General features: G+C 50.8%; 1 protein-coding gene across 1 annotated transcript in view; it reads right to left on the bottom strand.

The window, feature by feature from the left end:
• Positions 1-4,577: 4,577 nt before the first annotated feature.
• The window catches only part of RIMS4 (regulating synaptic membrane exocytosis 4), a 68,748-nt gene continuing 55,089 nt past the window's right edge, over positions 4,578-18,236 (bottom strand). Inside the window, exons 3-6 of the mRNA XM_010841006.1 lie at positions 11,230-11,342; positions 10,846-10,947; positions 10,104-10,243; positions 4,578-5,284 (exon numbers count right to left, since the gene is read on the bottom strand). Coding sequence (XP_010839308.1) covers positions 5,066-5,284; positions 10,104-10,243; positions 10,846-10,947; positions 11,230-11,342 — 574 coding nt within the window. The 3' untranslated portion in view covers positions 4,578-5,065. The remainder of the gene's footprint in view (positions 5,285-10,103; positions 10,244-10,845; positions 10,948-11,229; positions 11,343-18,236) is intronic.

Here is an 18,236-nt window from a genome sequence, read left to right as displayed (position 1 = left end):
TCCCACACTGGAATCCTAACCAGTGAGGCCAGCCGCTCCCACTATGAGAAACACGGGGATCAGATGGACTGAAAACATTTACCATCCAGCGTGGACCACTGGGCAAAATGTGCACCATTTAAAGACTACTCATTTCTCTTACTCGGCATGTAGAGTGGAACTGGCCCCAGCCCCAAATGTCATGTTCTTTGTCCTTGGCCAGCCCCATTTTTGGATGGGGGAGGGGGTCTTGCTGACACCCACCGTGTCACTGGGACTACCTGGACCAGTCTTCCCCCCACCCCTAACCCTGGCCGCTGTGTGCAGTATGTGGGATCTTAGTTCCCTGCTGCTGCTACTGCTGCTAAGTCACTTCAGTCGTGGGGATCAAATCTTTACTTTCTAAGTGTGGAGTCAACCACTGGACCGCCAGGGCAGTCCCTGGGCCACAGTCTCTTCTGGGAACTGTGAGGTCTGGTTATTGCCAATCACCCACAATGGGACTTGAGGGAATTCTCATCCCCTCCCTGGGCCTTAGTTTCCACATCTGTAAAATGAGTTCACCCAGTACCCTGTTCCCTCCTGTGCATCTCTGGAAGTGGTGCTGGGATGGGCCCCAGACCTATATAAATGGACACTAACAAAGCTGAAATGGCACAGCACTCAGGTCATTAAAATTAACAGCCCTCAGCATCCCAGAGAGAACTTCGTCAACACAAAACAGAGCAAGCTGGGTTAGAAAAGCCAAAAACTTTAATTTTCAACATGAGCTACATGGTCATGAACACAATGCAACGTGACCTGCTCCAACCCAGGGGCCCCAGAAACCCTCCCTCCCCCAAAGCCTGAGGGGCTCCTGCTCCTGGAGAGGGAAGACGGGGAAAGGTGAGTGGAGAGTGGGCCTGAGGACCAGGGGTCTGCCTTCCTGCCACCCGCTCAGGAGGCAGTGGTACGGTGAAAGGGCTCAGAGATGATGTCCAAGGCCCCGGGTTCAAGTCTCCACTTTGCCCTCACAGAAGCTATGAGTCAAACGGGCATGTCAGCGGCTCCCGGGCGGGGTTTGTGAGTCAGATGAGCTCATGGACATGAAAGCTTTCCGTCCACTCTGAGGTGCTGCTATAAGACATGGGGCCTCCTGGAGCCCAAAGGAGTCATTACAGGACAGTGGGCGATGGAGTCGGGCACCCCGTCCCCTGGGTCTGGCACAGGGCTGCTGCTCAATAAATAAATGCAGGTGGCCTTGCCTAACGCAACAGCTGTGCTCCAAGGGCAGCGGGGCTCAGCGGTGCCTCTCAACGCTGAGATGTGCCCATGAGCTCCAGATGTAAGGAGCTGGACGGTGGATCAGCTTGTCAAGTACATGACCTCAACTTTGCTTTGCCCCACATTGAAGAAAAGAGCTCTGAACCGCTGGGGAACTGAGTTCTCCCCTGAGCTCAGCCACCAACTCCCAGTGGGACCTTAGCGAGTACCTTCCCCTCCCCGGGCCTCAGCTTCTTCTGTAAAATGGGGCTGATAACTCACCCAGGCCTCCACCGACTGCCCGGGAGCTCTTGTGAGGGTACACGAGAGATAAAAGCACTTTGAAAACAAACAGGTGTGAAAAGCACTCCGAGAAGTTCCCATGTTATTCTCTCTAAAGGTTTGGGGGGGAATGCCTTAATGTGAGGTGTACCATCGCCCCCCCTCACTCCCACACAGCCCCAGGAAGTGCTGTCTGGCCTCCCTCAGAGTGGTCTCAGAGGGGCTGTGGTCCCTTGGGGGGAGTCCCCACTTAGCATCAAGACCAGGACCACAGCCTGCACAGCCTCACGTCAGTCAGGGCAGACCCCCCCCCCATCCCCCACCCAGGAGAGCAAGGTCTCTATGGCAACCCTTCCCCCTAAACCCAAGGCCCAGAAAAGTTACTGGCCCATCAAGATGCAAGCAAGCAGCGCGGGGTGGTCCAGGGCCTAAAGGTCACAGATCCTCATTATGGCAAATGTGCCCTAGAGCAATGGTCTGCTGTTCCATGGAGGAAGGACAGAGCTGCTTCTGTTCTGGCCTCATTGCTGAGGGGTCTTGTCTTGGGCAAGCCACTTACTGATTCTGAGCTTTGGTTTCCTGCCCTCTCAGATGGGACTATAATCAGCGCTGCCCATCTTTTTCAAGGCCCCTGGGAGGAGGCCATGGAGAGAAGGGCAGAGGAAATATTGCGGGGGGGAGATGGTGGCCCCACTTGGTCCTGCCCTGGCTCCAGCTCAGCCTCCGGGGGGTTGAGGAGGCCCAGATTGCCAGTGTCGTGAACTCACAGGTGACCCCAGGGGCCTGTGATCTCTCTGTTAAGATGAAAATCATTTCACCGATGGTCCCAAAGCTCCTTTTCCTTTAGTGTGACAGGCAGATTCTGGAGAAGGAAGGTGGAGATGACTCCCTCCCACCGTACCCTGGCATGTGACCTTTGGCCCAGAGATTGAAAAAAGAATCGTCCCTTAGAGACCCCCAGGCCCCTCACACCCCTAATTCCCCCAGTGCCACCCTCTCAGCTCCTCTTCAAATGGGGAAGTTTGAGCTGGCAAAGGACCAGATAGGAGCAGGCTGGAAGGTTCCCCAAAGCTAATGATGAGAACAGCCACTCCCTCCCCAAGCCCCCATCCCTGTTGTGAGGACAGATGGGGGGTCTCATGCCCAATGGTCGGAGCCCCTTGGAAGGCGGCCATGTGCTCACAACGATGATACAAAGAAAGAGGGCTCCAGCCCCCGTGCCACCCCACCCCTCCGGGAGGTGAGCTGAAAAACCACAGAACAAACAGAAAGTCATTGAGGGGGGCCCTCGGTGACCACCCTCAGGATGTTATTGCTTTGGAGCGCCTTCTCTCTTTATAAAGGCTGTGCAGACCCACCCCCAACAGGGCGGGCTCAGGTTGGGGAGCAAGGCTGTGCCCACCCTGTCCTCAGGTTGGGACAGCCAGGCCCCAACCCGGCTTTGAAATGCTACCCCTGAACTACCAGAGCAGTGACAGCTGGAGAGAGAAAGCGCTCTCCTGGCTCAAAATATTCCGAATGGTGAGTAATAAACAAACGGCAGAGAAATCACACTGGTTTAAAAAAAAAAAAAGCACAGGGGAGGGGCCAGTTCTGAGCCCTGCTGCCTCCATCCCAGCCTTGGGATTCCAGCCGCCATGATTCCAGGAAGGTCAGAAGGCCTCCTGGACTAAGGGGGGGACGCTTCCATCTCCCCATCCCTATGCAGGGGAGCGCTATAACTCAACCAGAACTTCAAAGGATGCCCAGGGCTGGGAACAGGCCAGGGGAGGGGAGAGTTCCAGGTGGAAGGGCTCACCTGGTCCACAGCCTAAATGGTGGGGTGTGGGGAGAGTGGGGATAAGGTGGGACAGAACACAGCCGGGCAATCCTCAGTGGAAAACCACCTCCTCTGATGGAGCCCCAGCCCCCTCCAAGGCCCACATCCTCAGGAGTGCTTCCTAAATAAAATCAGTCCCAAGGGTAATAAATCAGAACATCTGAGTGTCATGGGCGGCTCTGGCTACAACCCTACATGAAGAGGGGGAGGAAAGGGAGGAGCAGGAGGAGGGGCCAGCCTCCCCTGAACCAGGTCCAGGCTTGGACCCAGGCCAGGCCGGCAGGGAGAAGGCTGCCTCCTGGAATTTTCTCCATCCCCTCTGTAAGGACTCTATGTGAAGCTAAGACCTGGCCCAGGGCCAGGCACTCTAAGCCTACTCGGCTAACCAAGACTACGTCCTACACAGCAGGACTGGGTAATGATGGGGGGGCGGCGGGTGTGTGTGTGGGTAGTGGGTGGCTGGGTGCCTCCCAGGGGAGGTGGCAGAAATGTGCTTCTACAGAAAGGGGCCAGCCTGTGTCCTCCCCGCATGCAAAAGGGCTTCCAAAGGCTCCAGGGAGGACCAGGCCGGGTGGGGCCGGGAAGGCAGCCCCCAGGTCTGCTCAAGAAGGAATCTCCCCCTTCTCACACTCTTGTCTCGCCTCATTCTCTTTCTCTCCTTGAGCCAAGGTCACTGAGGCCAGAGCAGTTGGTTCTGCCCTTAGTACAGGATGGTTTGTTTAAAAAGACTAAAACTGGGGAGCTCGCGTGCCTCCCCAGGCCCTTAGCCTGGAGGCAGAGGGCCAGACAAGATGACCTTTGACCTCATCCGACAAGGCGGGATTCTCCTACCTGGGAACCCCTCACCTTGGCACCACGAGTCCCAATCCCAGCTTTCTTCACACTCCCTCTCTAAACCGGCATCCCCCAAATTCAGAGACTGGTGAGCTCTCTGGGGCTGGGGTTCTCGAAAATTAGGGTCCCCCAGCTCCTCGGTCGAAACACAGCCAACAGAGTTCTTTCCAGTCTGCCCACAGCGTGCAAACTAGCTTCTTACAATCCCACAAAGCCAGGTGCCCTGGGGGCCCCTGCCAGGCCCCGGCACCCCTTTCCTCTCCCCTGGTCCCCGCTGGACCCCATGTTCTAGAGCCACCAAAAGAGGAACAGGCAGGGGACGGACAGATGGACTCGAACAGGCGGCGGCAGAGCTCCTTCCATGGGCAGGCGGAGGGAGGCCTGAGCTCCTCTTCAAGTCGGGGGCGCGGGGCCCCCGGAGTTGGCGCCGGATCCTTGCAAAGCTGCCCCGTAGGCTCGGGGGGCAGGAGTAGCTGCCTGAACCCGGTGCCGCAGGAAAGACACTTGCTGGTAATTGGCACCATGGAGATGGCCGCTGGGTTCTGGACATGACTCCGGGCAGCGAGCTTCCAAGGAGGCAAAAAGGGGGTGCGGTCGGACAGAGTCGGGGGCAGGAGGATGGTGTGCTCTGCCGCCTCGATCTTTCCTTTCTCCGGACTGCAGACACATCCACCAGGTCAAGAACCGGCCAAGTCAAAAGTGCAGCCAATCCCATCGGGAGAGGGAAGGTCTCGGGGAATAGGAGGCAAAAAAGGGGTGAGGAGGGGCCCTGGGGGGTTCAAGTCTCCCCATTCAGCTTCCCCACTGGGTGGGGAGAACCCCGGCCTCCTCTGTTCAATATGCCCTGGGGCCTGGGGTCCCAGGTAGGGTCTCCGGACCATCTCGGGGAGCCCCTCCCCCTCCCCGGCACTAAGATCGCTCGCCACAGGGCCCCACGGTGCTCTCGAGGGACAGCTGGGACGCCTGCCGGAGCAGGGGGCCGGTGGCTGGGTCCACCATGGAGGAGGTGGGGAAGAGCTTGTACCAGCCCACGGCCAGGGTGGTCAAGTCCAGCTCCTCCAGCAGCACGCGGGCCACGCCCATGAACTGCTTCCGCTCCATCCGCCCGTAGTTCCCCCACACGATCACCTGCAGAGCAAGAGACACAGTGGTTCAGATCCTGCCAACGCCACTCACAGGCCCAGAAACAGAACCTGGGGTCACCGTGTGCCTCATTCATCTCCGGGTCCTGGAAGTCTACCTCCTTAAAATGGCTCAAGTCCCACCAGATGCTCTTGGATGATGGGCTTCTTGCCTCCAATCTTGCTCTTTCTTTCCACCTGCCCCATCTTTGAGCCCCAGCCTTGAGGGCTGACCCTACATTGTGAGTGTCCTACCTACCCCCTCATCCACCTGCCCTCTGCTTCCAGATCCTCAGAAATAAAGGTTTTAAATGGGGCTAGTAGTTGGGGACTTCCCTAGTGGTCCAGTGGCTAAGACTCTGCTCTCCCAATGCAGGGGGCCTGAGTTGGATCCCTGGTTGGGGAACTGGATCCCACATGCCCCAACTAAGACCTGGCACAGACAAATAAAAATAATAAATAAATTTTTTAAAAACTTTAAATAAATTAAAAAAATAAAAGTGGTTAGAACAGCCACATGTAAATCAATGCAATTAGAACATTTTCACAGCATATACAAAAGTAAACTCAAAATGATTTAAACACCTAAAACATGACATCATCAAACTCCCAGAAAAGAACTTAGTCAAAACATTCTGACATAAACAGTAGCAATACTTTCATAGATCGCTTGCCCAAGGCAAAAGAAATAAAAGCAAAAATAAACAAATGGGACCTAATCAAATGTACAAAAAACTTTTGCACAGCAAAGGATACCATCAAAAAATGAAGACAAATGACAGAAATAGGAGAAAATAAGACTGACAAAGGGTTAATATCCAAAATGGATAAAACAACTCATACAACTCAATACTGGGGGAAAAAAATCAAAAAAGGGGCAGATGACCTAAACAGATTTTTTTCCAAAGAAGACACACAAATGGCCAATAGGCACATGAAGAGATGCTCAACATCACTGTTAGAAAAATGCAAATCAAAAACCACAATGAGGTATCACCTTACACCAGACAATACGGCCATCATCAAAACGTCTACACACAATAAATGCTGGAGAGGACAGGGGAAAAAGGGAAACTTCCTACCCTGTTCATGAGACTGTAAATTGGCATAGCCCACTATGGAGGGTCCTTAAAAAAATCAAAATAGAGCTACCATATGATCCAGCAATCCCACTCCTGGGTATATATCTGGAAAATGATGAAAATTCTCATTGGAAGAGATACATGCACCCCAATGTTCATGGCAGCGTTATTTACAAAGTCAAGACATGGAAACCACCCAAGTGCCCATCAACAGACAACTGGCTTAAGAAGATATGGTATGTATACACACATACACACACACACTCAGCTTTAAAAACAATGAAATATTGCCATTTTCAGCAAGGTGAATAGACCTAGAGTATATTACACTGAGTGAAGAAGTCAGAGAAAGACAAATACTATATGATATCACTTAAATGTGGAATCTAGAAAAATAATACAAATGAATGTACACACAAAACTGAAACAGACACAGAAAACAGTTATGGCTACAAAAGGGGAAGGGAAGGGAAGATGGGAGGGACAAATTAGGAGTATGGGATTAACAAAGTACTATATATAAAATAGAAAAGCAACAAGGATTTACTGTATAGCATAGGGGACTATGGGCTCCCCTGATGGTTCAGATGGTAAAGAATCCACCTGCAATGAAGAAGACCTGGGTTGGATCCCTGGTTTGGGAAGATCCCCTGGAGGAGGCCATGGCTACCCACTCCAGTATTCTTGCCTGGAGAATCCACATGGACAGAGGAGCCTGGCGGGCTACAGTCCATGGGTGTAGCAAAGAGCCGGACACAACTGAGCAACTTAGTGCACACACACATATAGGGGAATATACTCAGTATCTTATAATAACCTACAGTAGAATAAAATCTGAAAAACTAACTGAATCACTTTGCTGCACATTTGAAATTAACACAATACTGTAAATCAATTATACTTCAACTTTTAAAGTGGCTGCCACATGTAGAACACACATACTAGCCTCTTTCCTTTTTTCCAACAGACTCTTTTGTGCAGTACCTTCCCCATTTCTCGGTCAACCTCTCTTTCTTAGAGCAGCCAGACAGGTGGTCTCTGTGGCTGCAGGACCCTCATTTGCTCTCCTCAGGTTGTAACTCTGCCCCTCTCTAAATGTGGGCTGGCTTATCGCTCACAAGACCTATTGTCTTGATGCACACACTTTGGGGTCAGACACGTGTAGGGGCGAGTTCCAGTCTTGTCTAGGTCGTTTTGGGCAAAGTCACTTAGCCTCACCGAGACTCAGGGTTCTTGTTTGTCAATGGAATCTTCCACACTCAGCTTACCTGGCAGGCGAGGCTCACAGGAGATAATAAATGTGGAAGCTCACTGTAAGCTGTAAGCCGTTCCTCAAGCACGCAGAGAGGTACACAAACAACGTGGGCCACGGCTATTGGTGACTGCTCGTCAGGAACTGTCTAAGGCCAAATCAGCCCTAGATTCAATCTTCCCAATAACGCTATAAAAACGGATTCCGATTGCACAGCTGTTTAAACTGGGGCTCAGGGAGGTTAAATCATTTGCCCGAGGTCACTCAACTAATAAATGGTCAATGCCCCCTAGGTAACTATGTTACCTAGGTAACTCTGAACAGATACCATGTGTAAAGAGAGCTGGTGGGAACAGAGAGCTGGTGGGAACCTGCTGTATAGCACAGAGAGCCCAGCTTGGTGCTCGGTGGTCACCTAGAGGGGTGGGGAGTGGAAGGGAGGTTCAAGAGGGAGGGGATATATGTATACATATGGCTGATTCACTTCCTTGTGCAGCATAAACTAATACAACATTGTACAGCAACTATATTCTCAATAAAAAAAAAGCAGCAGCCCACGTCTGAGTGTGTGAATGGATTTGTTATCACTGGCATTATGGGCTTAACTGTGTGCCCCTCAATTGCATACTGAAGCCCTAACCCCAGAACATGACTGTATTTGGAGACTGGTCCTTTAAGGTGATTACATTAAAATGGGCCATTAGTGTGGGTTGCAGTTTTAACTGGTGTTGTCATGAGAGCAGAAGATTAGGACACACAGTCAGACACCAGGAATGCCTGCGTGTAGGAAAAGAACCGTATGAGTTCACAGCAAGAAGGTGGCCGTCCGCAAGCCAAGGAGAGAGGCCTCAGCAGAAACATAACTTGTGACACTTTGATCTTGGACTTCTACCCTCCAGAACTGTAAGAAATAAATTTCTGTTGTCTAAGACCCCAGGTCTATGGTATTTATGGCAGCTTTAGCAGACGAACACAGCTGGCATCACTCAATCGTGGTGGGTCTGTCTTGCCCTGACATTAGTCAGAAGGCTCAGCAGCAAGGACCCCCATGCCAGATTTCTATTTCTTTATCTCTCTGCATCCCAGACAGGGATGTGCTCTGGAGTTTCTTCAAAGATGCTCAGGCCAGAAAACACAGACCTCAGTCCAGTGGGCCAGGCGTGGCCCCTAGATGGCCTTCTGGTTGTTTTAAATTGTCTTTGAATGCCTCTAGACCAGAAAGATTTTTCCCAACTTTGTTCTGACTAATATATACAGCAAGACAGACATTTAAATCACCCAGTGAACACGTGAGATTCACAACTGAAGCAAGTGGCTCCACCAAATAAGACCTGCCTTACTAAGAATGAGAAATGTTTTCTTTCCTAGTCCTATTTTCCATTTCTTTCCTATTTCCTATTCCATTCCATTAAAAAAAAAACAAAACCCACTAAACTGAGTTCATAAATTGCTGATGGGTCACAACCTACAAATGGAAAGACTGTGCCATAGACAGGACCCAGGCTTTCCAGTTTGGCAAAAGCCCGCTGTCTTGGAGATGTGGAACACCTTGGGCCTACCCTTGTGTGCTTTGCCTGTTCAGGTTAGGAGCAAGAAACTGAGGTATAAACTAGAGATGCCCAAAGAGCAGCTCTGAGGGACCTCCCTGGCAGTCAAATGGCTAAGACTCCACGCTCTCAATGCAGGGCGTCCGAGTGTGATCCCTGGTAAACTAGGGAACTAGATCCCACATGCTGCAACTAAGAGTCCACGTGCTGCACTAGGACCTGGCGTGGCCAAAAAAAAATTAGTATTTTTAAAAACAAAGGCAAACAAAAATAAATGGCAGCTCGAAGACAGGAGGCATGCGGCTCCTGAGGCATCCAGCCGGGCCCTGCTGACCCCATGACGGGCAGCTAACGCTAGTTTCAGCAAACATCTTTTGTTGTTTTTTGTTTAGTTGCTAAGTCGTTTCTGACTCCATGGACTGTAACCTGTCAAGTTCCTCTTTCCATGAGATTTCCCAGGCAAGAGTACTGGAGTGTCTTGACATTTCCTTCTTCAAACCCATGTCTCCTGCATTGGCAGGTGGATTCTTTTTCTGCTGAACCACCAAGGAAGCCCTAGATGACCACTAGGATCTTCCTAAAAGTTAGGGGGCCAAAGACCTCTGGATCCTCAAAAGCCTTTCAGTCTATTAGCACTGCACTCCATGCCAAGCCCCTAGTCTCCTGAGGTTGGTGATGACGGTAATCATGATAATAACAATGGTGGCCACTTGTAGAGCCCTTACTACAGGCCGAACTTGCAATCCCTTTCTTACACAAAGCACACATTCCACTGTCACAGTAACTCTATCAGTGGCTACTATTAATATCCCCATTTTACAGATAAGGAAGCTGAGGCTCAGAAAGGAACTTGTTCCAAGTCACACCACAAAAGGTGGCGCTCAGATCTACCAGAGTGCTCTGCTTTCTCCAGGTGAGACTCTGCCCGGCCCCCTGGCCCCTCACCTGCAGGACTTTGCCCTGGGGACTCTCAGGAAACAGCAGCACCTGGTTATATAGCGGGTCCAGCGACTTGCGAGCGACTTTGGTCTTCTTCTTGGCAATGCAGATGCCGTTCTCCAGCAGGTAGGCCTTGATGTAGGCCGCTGAGGACAAAGGTCAGCAGGGTGAGCTGTAGCTTGGGCCTCCAATGGTGGGCAGAGGGTGCAGCAGAGGGACCCGCTGCTGGGGATCGGGGTGCCCTCAGGAAGTCCGGGGATGAGGCAACAGTGGTGGGGTGCAGTCAGGGTTGGCTGGGGTCTACTCTACCCTCTCAAATGGTCCTGCCTGCCCTTTTGCTCACCCTTTCCTTGCTCACCCTTTCCCTCTCTCAGTCCCTGGCCTGCCCACCCTTCCTGGGCTTACACACTCACTCCGATGTTTGCTGAACACTCAAGGCATTTCATGCACCCTACCAGGTGCTAGGATAGAATCACAAATGGTAGAACTACAAAAAAAAAAAAACCAAAGATGGTCTCTGAACCCCCAGGAGCTCAGTGCAGTCAAGGAGGTGGACAAGGTCAATGGACAATTTCAACTGGGTCTCCAGAATAAATTCTAAACCGCCAGTGACACAGGAGTCACTAGCTTTGGGGGGAGGGAGACCCCCAGTTGGACACCATCATCTCTCTTCTAGACCCAGCTACCGCTCAGGACATCCTCCCAGACCTCCACCCCTGTCTTACAGATGGGAGGGCAGCCCCCACACCTGGCAGTGTCTTGGAGCCTGGCTTGGCCGTCAGACCCCGAGCCTGGATGATGTCCACTTCCAGCTGACCGTTCCGCTCCTGCAAGCCGATCTCCACGTCCCCTGCAATAGGCCCCAAGAGCTGAGACCAGGAAGTGGCTTGGAAGCTCCATCAAGGACTCGGCTGCCCATCTCTGTTGAGGATGCAATTCCCTTCCCCTACTCCCAGCCACAAACAAACCAGAACCAACCCCCAAGCCGAGTCCCCGGGCTCTGCAGAGCGCCTGGCAGGTGTGACCTCAGCTCCAGGCTGAGTGCTCAGTGGATGTAACCCAGGCAGAGGCAAGACAAGGGGCTTCTGCTGGGGACCCCCACACCCTTAGGAACAGGTCTTGGGACACTCACCCATCGGCGTGGTGGCCAGGGTCTGGCGGCCCACAAACTGCGCTGGTCCCATGCTGCCCAGGAAGTCACTGAACTGGGCATCCGATGCCAGGCAAACTCCCCCGTAGTTAAGGCTGCAAGAAAGAATGAGACAAAAGCAGACGTTCCCAGGGGCCAACTGAGGACTCGGATGACTCAGGCAGTCAGCTCTAGAACCTCCCTAATTCCACGGCGATTCTGTCCACATCCATCTCCCAGTCTGAGGCAGGCTGGTGTACTCTCTATGCTTCTTTCTTTCTACTTTCTCCCTAAAATCTCCGCTCTGACTCCAAAAGTCTAGGGCTTAGTTTCTGTGTCCTGTCTGACCTCTCCTTGCCAAGTCTCAGGTTCTTCTTCCATGAAATGGGTATGATGTCACTTGCCTCTCCGGGTAAGACTCTCAGGAGGTGATGCTTGTCCATGCCTGGCTCTATGGGTTAGAGCTGCGACACTCAGAGTGTGGTCCAGGGACTGGCAGCACCGCCTGGGAGCTAATTAAAAAGGAAATGGTGGTCCACTCCACTCCCCAGCTGGTGAATCAGAAACTGCCTTTTAACAGGAACCCCAGAGGACTTGTTTGCACTAGACAGTTAGAAACATACAGAGCCAGTTGCTCAGCCTCGGAGGTCCACGCTTGTCCTTGCCGTGGAGCTGCCAAATATCCGCTCCCCTTCCTTTGGGAACCAGACTTTAAATCTCCTTTGGGGAGGCCCCTCCTCAAGACATTGATTCCTGTGATGCAGAGCAGACCCAGCTTCAGAAGCTCACATGGGCTCAGCCTGGCCAATCAGGCCATTCCTTCCTTGGCCAGTGATTGGTTGAGAGTTGGGCATCTCACCCAAGCCCACAAGAATCTGCTGAGGAAGCTTTCTTTGAACTGTAGGAAGTGAGAGACTCTCTTTTCTCACGAGATCCGAACCTGAGACAGAAGCCTGGAGCCTCTGGCCACTCTCCTGCTGCCATCGGCAGCCCATGAAGGAGGCCATCACACAGGTGGCACTGATTAAGCTCCTGCATCAAACTCTACCTGAAGCAAGAGATACTTCTTTTTCTTTCTGGTTATGTACGTCAACAACAACTATTATATTATTTTGCTAAAGCCAATTTTAGTTTTTTCTTTCCCATCTCTGAAATGGGAACAGTAACACTCCCATCTCCTAGACCTGTTAAGTACTTAACGAGTCATTGTTGTCATTTAGTCGCTCAGTCGTGTCCGACTCTGCGACCCCATGGACTGCAGCATGCCAGGCTTCCCTGTCCTTCACCATCTCCTGCATCTCGCTCAAACTCATGTCCATTGAGTCCATGACACCATCCACCCATCTCATCGTGTCATCCCCTCCTCCCGCCTTCAATCTTTTCCAGCATCAGGGTCTTTTCCAGTGAGTCAGCTCTCTGCATCAGGTGGGCAAAGTACTGGAGTTTCAGCTTCAGCATCAGTCCTTCTAGTGAATATTCAGGGTTGAGTTCCTTTAGGATTTTGACTGGTTTGATCTTCCTGCTGTCAAAGGGACTCTCAAGAGTCTTCTCCAACACCACAGCTTGAAAGCACAGAATTGAAAGCATCAATTCTTCAGCACTCAGCCTTCTTTATGGTCCAACTCGCATATCCAAACATGACTACTGGAAAAACTTAATGAAATCAGGCACTAAACACCAAGCTTGATGTGCCTATTATCTTTAGAAGTAAAGCACTTGTAACCCATTTTCTCTTAGGATCCTCGCCACAGGCAAAGGAGGTTGAGGTTTTTTTCATTTTTTGTTGTTTTTTTAACCTTTATCTGCATTATTCATGTAAGGAGGCCGATTCGGCCCAATCTGAAGCTAGAATTCACAGGGCAGAGTCAGCACATGGATACAGCACCTTTAGGGCCAACCCCAGGTGACCTTCCACTTGGGCATGTTCCAAGAACAACAGTTAACTCTGAACAGGCACATACTGTGCCAGGTTTCACAGCAGCCAGCCAAAGGGTCTTTTAGCAGGGAGGGGCGACTACCTCGGGACTTGACTGAGGGCACTGCATGCTTTGTTTCCTGCCCTAAGAGCAGCCCCCTTCCCTGTCCCCAGCTTCCTTCCAAGGGAACCTTCTGGGCTGTCAGCCTTGAAGGAGCCAGAGGAGAACCCAAGGGGTATCTGGTTCCACCTAAAGGATGTTCCCTTCTGCTTCTGAACCTCTGCTTGTCTACCTTGGCTCCAGTTCTTTGGATACAATGACTCACTTACGGTCTTCTCTGGCTGTACCCAGCTCTTCACACCCTAGACATACTGTCTGCCTTTACACCTCATTGCTAATTCACAAATCCTCACAGTTGGCAAAGGATTCACTCTCCAGCTCTGCAAATAGTTACAGGGAAGTGTCCTCTGACCCAGCAGCCTCCCTATTTCACAGATTGGAAGACTGAGGCCCACAGTGAGAAAGACAGCTGCCTGAGGGCTAGAAAACTGGCAGTGCCCACTGCTATACCAGGGCACTGCCCAAGAATATTTGCACCTTCACGTATAAAATTCCAAGCAAGCTGCAGGAACAAACAAGAGAAGACCCCATGCACAAAGAACTTACATTCTGCTGGGCAAACACACGTGTTGCCCCCAGAAACAACTAAAGAGGACGATTGTCTTCTTATGAGACGCAGCCAGTCCCCTACCCGCCCACCTTGGGTTGTGAGAGCTCAGAGACCATCAGAAGAGAGGAATCGCTGCAGGCTGCAGTGGCCCAGAATGGACCAGGAGAGAAGAATTTGACCTGGGGGGCTGAAGGATACAGAGGGCCCAGTAACAAGGTGAGAGGAAAGGAGGTCACCTCCCACATACTATCTTCTCTACACTGAGCAGAGTCATCAGCAGGGAGTCCTGAGGTCCTCAGGATGGTGACGCCACAAGAGTGAAGGAGCCCAGCAAGGAGCAGGAGAGAGTACTTCTCTCCCAAGAGGGTGATGGAGACAAGGCAGAGGCAAGAGAGTCTAGTTCATGACCTTGGAGAAGGTCAGTGTTACAGGTTCATGCAATGTCATAGAACACCAGAAAGGGCAGATTCAGGAAAAAAAGAGGGAAACCAATTGTTGTAGGCCTTTGGATGATGAGAAAAGGACTGTATTTAGCCATGGATGATTTACAATAGTGAAAATGGAAACTCTCTAAATATCTGAAAGCAGAGGAATCATAAACACGCATGGGATTGTTTTTAAAAAGAGCAAAGGAGCTTGGCTAGATGCAATGACCAGAACACCTGTGCTGAAGTTTACATGAGCAAAAAATACATGTTCATACTAAGTCACTGTCATTAAGTCATAAGTCATTGACTGAAGAAACTGGTTTGATTTAAACTAAGGCAGTACCTGGTCCCCTGATCAGAGCTGACGGATCCAGGGTCAGACAGCTGATCCAAACCCAGTGAGACAAAGACTCTCTCTGGGAAACTGAGAGAGAGAATCCTGAAGACCAACAGTCACAGGAACTGAGCCCTGTGAATGGCCTGTCCTCTCACAGAGCCCCAAGACTCTCACAGCGGGTGACCTGGCCTTTCTGCCACATCTGTTTCTTTTTCAGCTCAGCCTCCTGAAGGTCTGGAATCCATTCTGTTAGGAGGGTCTGGGCTCCTGAAGCCCAAGAAACAGTGGTGCCTCGTGGGTTTTAAGGCACTGAAGGGGCCCATCCTCCCAGGCAGAGCAAGGCCTTCTACAGCCTGAAATTGAAAGTTTCCTCCAACATCTTCAGTGTCTGCTCCTCAGTGTCTGGTGGGATTGTGAGCAGACAATAGGGAACTGGCAGGCCTGGTAATTAGCGGTAATTGTTTATAATATCTGAGCGGCTGCCTGATTTCCCATCCCAGGGTGCCTCGCTGGCTGCCAAGGAACCAGGCTGACGCCCCAGAAACCCTGAACGGGTTATCCCATTCTCCACAGGGCTGGAGGGAGGAAGAATCAAGTGGTGGTAGGTCCCTGCTGGCCAGAGGACCAACTGCATTAGAGACCCCGCTCCAACTCGGGGTTTTCTCGGGAGAAGGACAGAAGGCAGAAGATACAAAGTCAGGGCTGCTCTAACTCCTTGCTGGTCAAGTGCTTGCTTTGTGACCTCTGGCCAACTGCTGGTGTCTCTGCCCTTGAATCTTCTTATCTGCAAATGAGCCCATACCGACCATGGAGACTGTGTACAGCCATTCCTTCCTTTGCTGGCTGCCTGCACCATACCAGTTTTAAATGATTTGAATCTCTCTGCTCAGAGGCTCCATTCCCAATGGGAAAGAGCATGCTGAATTACTATAAAGTGCCACATACTTGCTACTACTGAGACCAGGCCTTCCACAGTAGGAACTCAATACATGTTTTCTTATTATTATTTTTTAAATTTTTGGCTCTTCTGGGTCTTTGTTGCTGTGCCCGGGCTTTTACTGCCAAACCCTTGTGTGTGCTAAGTCCCTTCAGTCATGTCCGACTCTTTGTGACCCCATGGACCGTAGCCTGCCAGGCTCCTCTGTCTGTGGGATTCCCCAAGCAGGAATACTGGAGTGAGTTGCCATGCCCTGCTCCAGGGGATCTTCCCGACCCAGGGATCGAACCCACATCTCTTGGCCTGACCTGGAACTGGGAAAGCCTACTGGTTGAGACTGAACTGTGGTATCATATAGACCTTGGATTCCAATGCTGTGCAACCTGGGGTAAGTTTGGTAACCTCTCTGAGCTGAATGTATAAAATCACCCAGCTAAGTTGTTGGAGACAGTCAATAGGATACTGCTATGTACAACGTACATAGCATTGGCTGGATGAATAAAGGACTGGGACGCTGTGGCCAGCAGGTCTCTGCTGCCTGGCCTGGGAGAGTCTCTTCTCCCCATCTGTGGTGTTTTCATGGTACTTCTGATTTCAAACCTAGTAGGAAGTGCAGTACCTGGGTGCCTGAGAGGAAGCCCAGGTCATCTGGGGGTAGTGTGGGGGGTGGGGGGGAGAGGCTAGAGCAGCTGATTCTTCCAAGGGACGCATGCCAGATGGGCAGAGGCAGAGACCTGAAACAGGATTAAAACTCACGTTCTGCTGGCCTTTTATTTTGTGTTAATGGTGAAATGAGATTTCCTGCCTCTCAAATCCTGTTAGTTTGGTTTGTGGGGCTGAAACCCATTTGTCTTTTATTATTAACCTTTGAGCTTGGTTTGGCCCCTGGATTTTCTGTTTTCTCCACGGTAAAGAAATAATTGGATTATTTGGGGGTTTGACGTCTACTCTGTTTTCCAGATGGATCGCCTGTCTCAACTCATCGGAAATTAAAAGGTGGCCCAGCCCTCGTGGTGAGCATGGATTATGTGGTCCTGAAAGGTTCATGGGCTCTCATGGGCTCTCTGTTCATCCATTCACTGCCTGCCCCTACCTGTCCATCATCCATCCGTCCCCCCCGCCCCCACAGCCTCGCAGAGGGTGCAATACAGCCAGTTCTGCTGTAACTCGAAATGTACATTCCTAAACACTACAGTGCAGGGCAAAGTCCTGAAGTCAAAATCTGAGAGAGTATGGGGAAAATACGGTTAGGGGCACAACACCCCAAAAGTTTATCAACAATAAAAGACATAATAAAAATGGTAGCACAGTCTTACCCCTGTAGAATGGGGTTTAATGTTTAATAAGGGGTAGATTCTCTTACCCCTGTAGAATTAAGAAATGCATAGACTGGGGGACAAGGGATACATGTGTGTATTTATGGCTAAGTCCCTTTGCTGAAACTATCACAACAGTGTTAATTGGCTATGTTGTTGTTCAGTCACTAAGTCATGTCTGACTCTTTGCAACTCCATAGACTGCAGCACACCAGGCTCCTCTGTCCTCCACCATCTCCCAGAATTTACTCAAATTCATGTCCATTGAGTTGGTGATGCTAACCATCCAATATAAAAAAAGAAGTCTTTTAAAAATGAAATAAATGCATAGGTACTACAATAAATATGGTGCTCTACCTTGAAGACAGTTTGACATTTGCTTGTGGAAATGACTGTCAGCAGATCTGCAGTGTGAGTTACTGCAAAGTGGTGATGGAGGGCTCTCCAAACGGATGGGTGGGAACTTGCAACATCAGGTGTTGGGGGGTGGGGGGTTGAGGGAGTGGACAGATGCAAGGGGTGTGTTTTGTGCAGCCCTCTACGGGTGTAGTTTCCTGAGTTTCCCTTGTGTTTCCCATGGATGAAATCACACCTGAGCAAAGGCGAAATTTATATTGTGCTCCAATTATTCCAGAATACTTGAATCGTGCTGGAACAGATTTGCGTTTTCAAAACAAGCATTGTAGCAGAACTGACTGTGTGCCAGGATATACAGCATCAGCCAACCCTGACTCCAGCTTCTCAAGCTTTCAGGACATTCCCAAACCTGCCTCCCCCTCCCACCTGCCCTGGGCCACGAGAGTATAGCTCCTGGGCGTGAAGCCAAGGATTTATTTTTTATTGATCAAAAGCTTGCCATGAGCCAAGCGCTGATAGTACTAAGTTATCAATATTAACTCATTTAACCCTCATTTAACAACTCTGTGCAAGCTAGGTACTTACTATATGAATACCCACTTTCCAGAAGGGGAAATCACGGCACAGAAATGTTAAGTAACCTGACCAAGGTCACACGGCTGGTAAGTGACTAATCTGGGATCTGAACCCAGGAGTCTGGTTCCAGGGTTCATCTCAACCTGCTACACTGTCTCCATGTCCCAGGGGGACCTAGGGCTTCCCGGGGGGCAAAGCACAGGAATCTGCAGTCCACGCCCTGGGGTCAAGCAGGCCTGGATATTAGCCCTGACTTCCGCCACTCACTGGTCGTACAGACACAGCCTTCGATGCTCAGACTCTGGGTTTGCTTTTCAGCGAAGCAGGAGTGAACAATGGTAGCACATCCTTGGTGCAACTATAAGGACTACATGAGATAAACGCCTTAGAACCGATTCCGGTGTAGTCAAGTACTCAACCAATACCAGTGCTTATAAAACAGAAGCAAACAAATCCCCATCTCCTAGCCGCTG

Source organism: Bison bison, unplaced genomic scaffold (assembly GCF_000754665.1).
Source record: "Bison bison bison isolate TAMUID 2011002044 unplaced genomic scaffold, Bison_UMD1.0 scf7180017864154, whole genome shotgun sequence".
Classification (NCBI taxonomy): Eukaryota; Metazoa; Chordata; class Mammalia; order Artiodactyla; family Bovidae; genus Bison; species Bison bison.
This window is presented reverse-complemented; position numbering and strand designations above follow the sequence as displayed.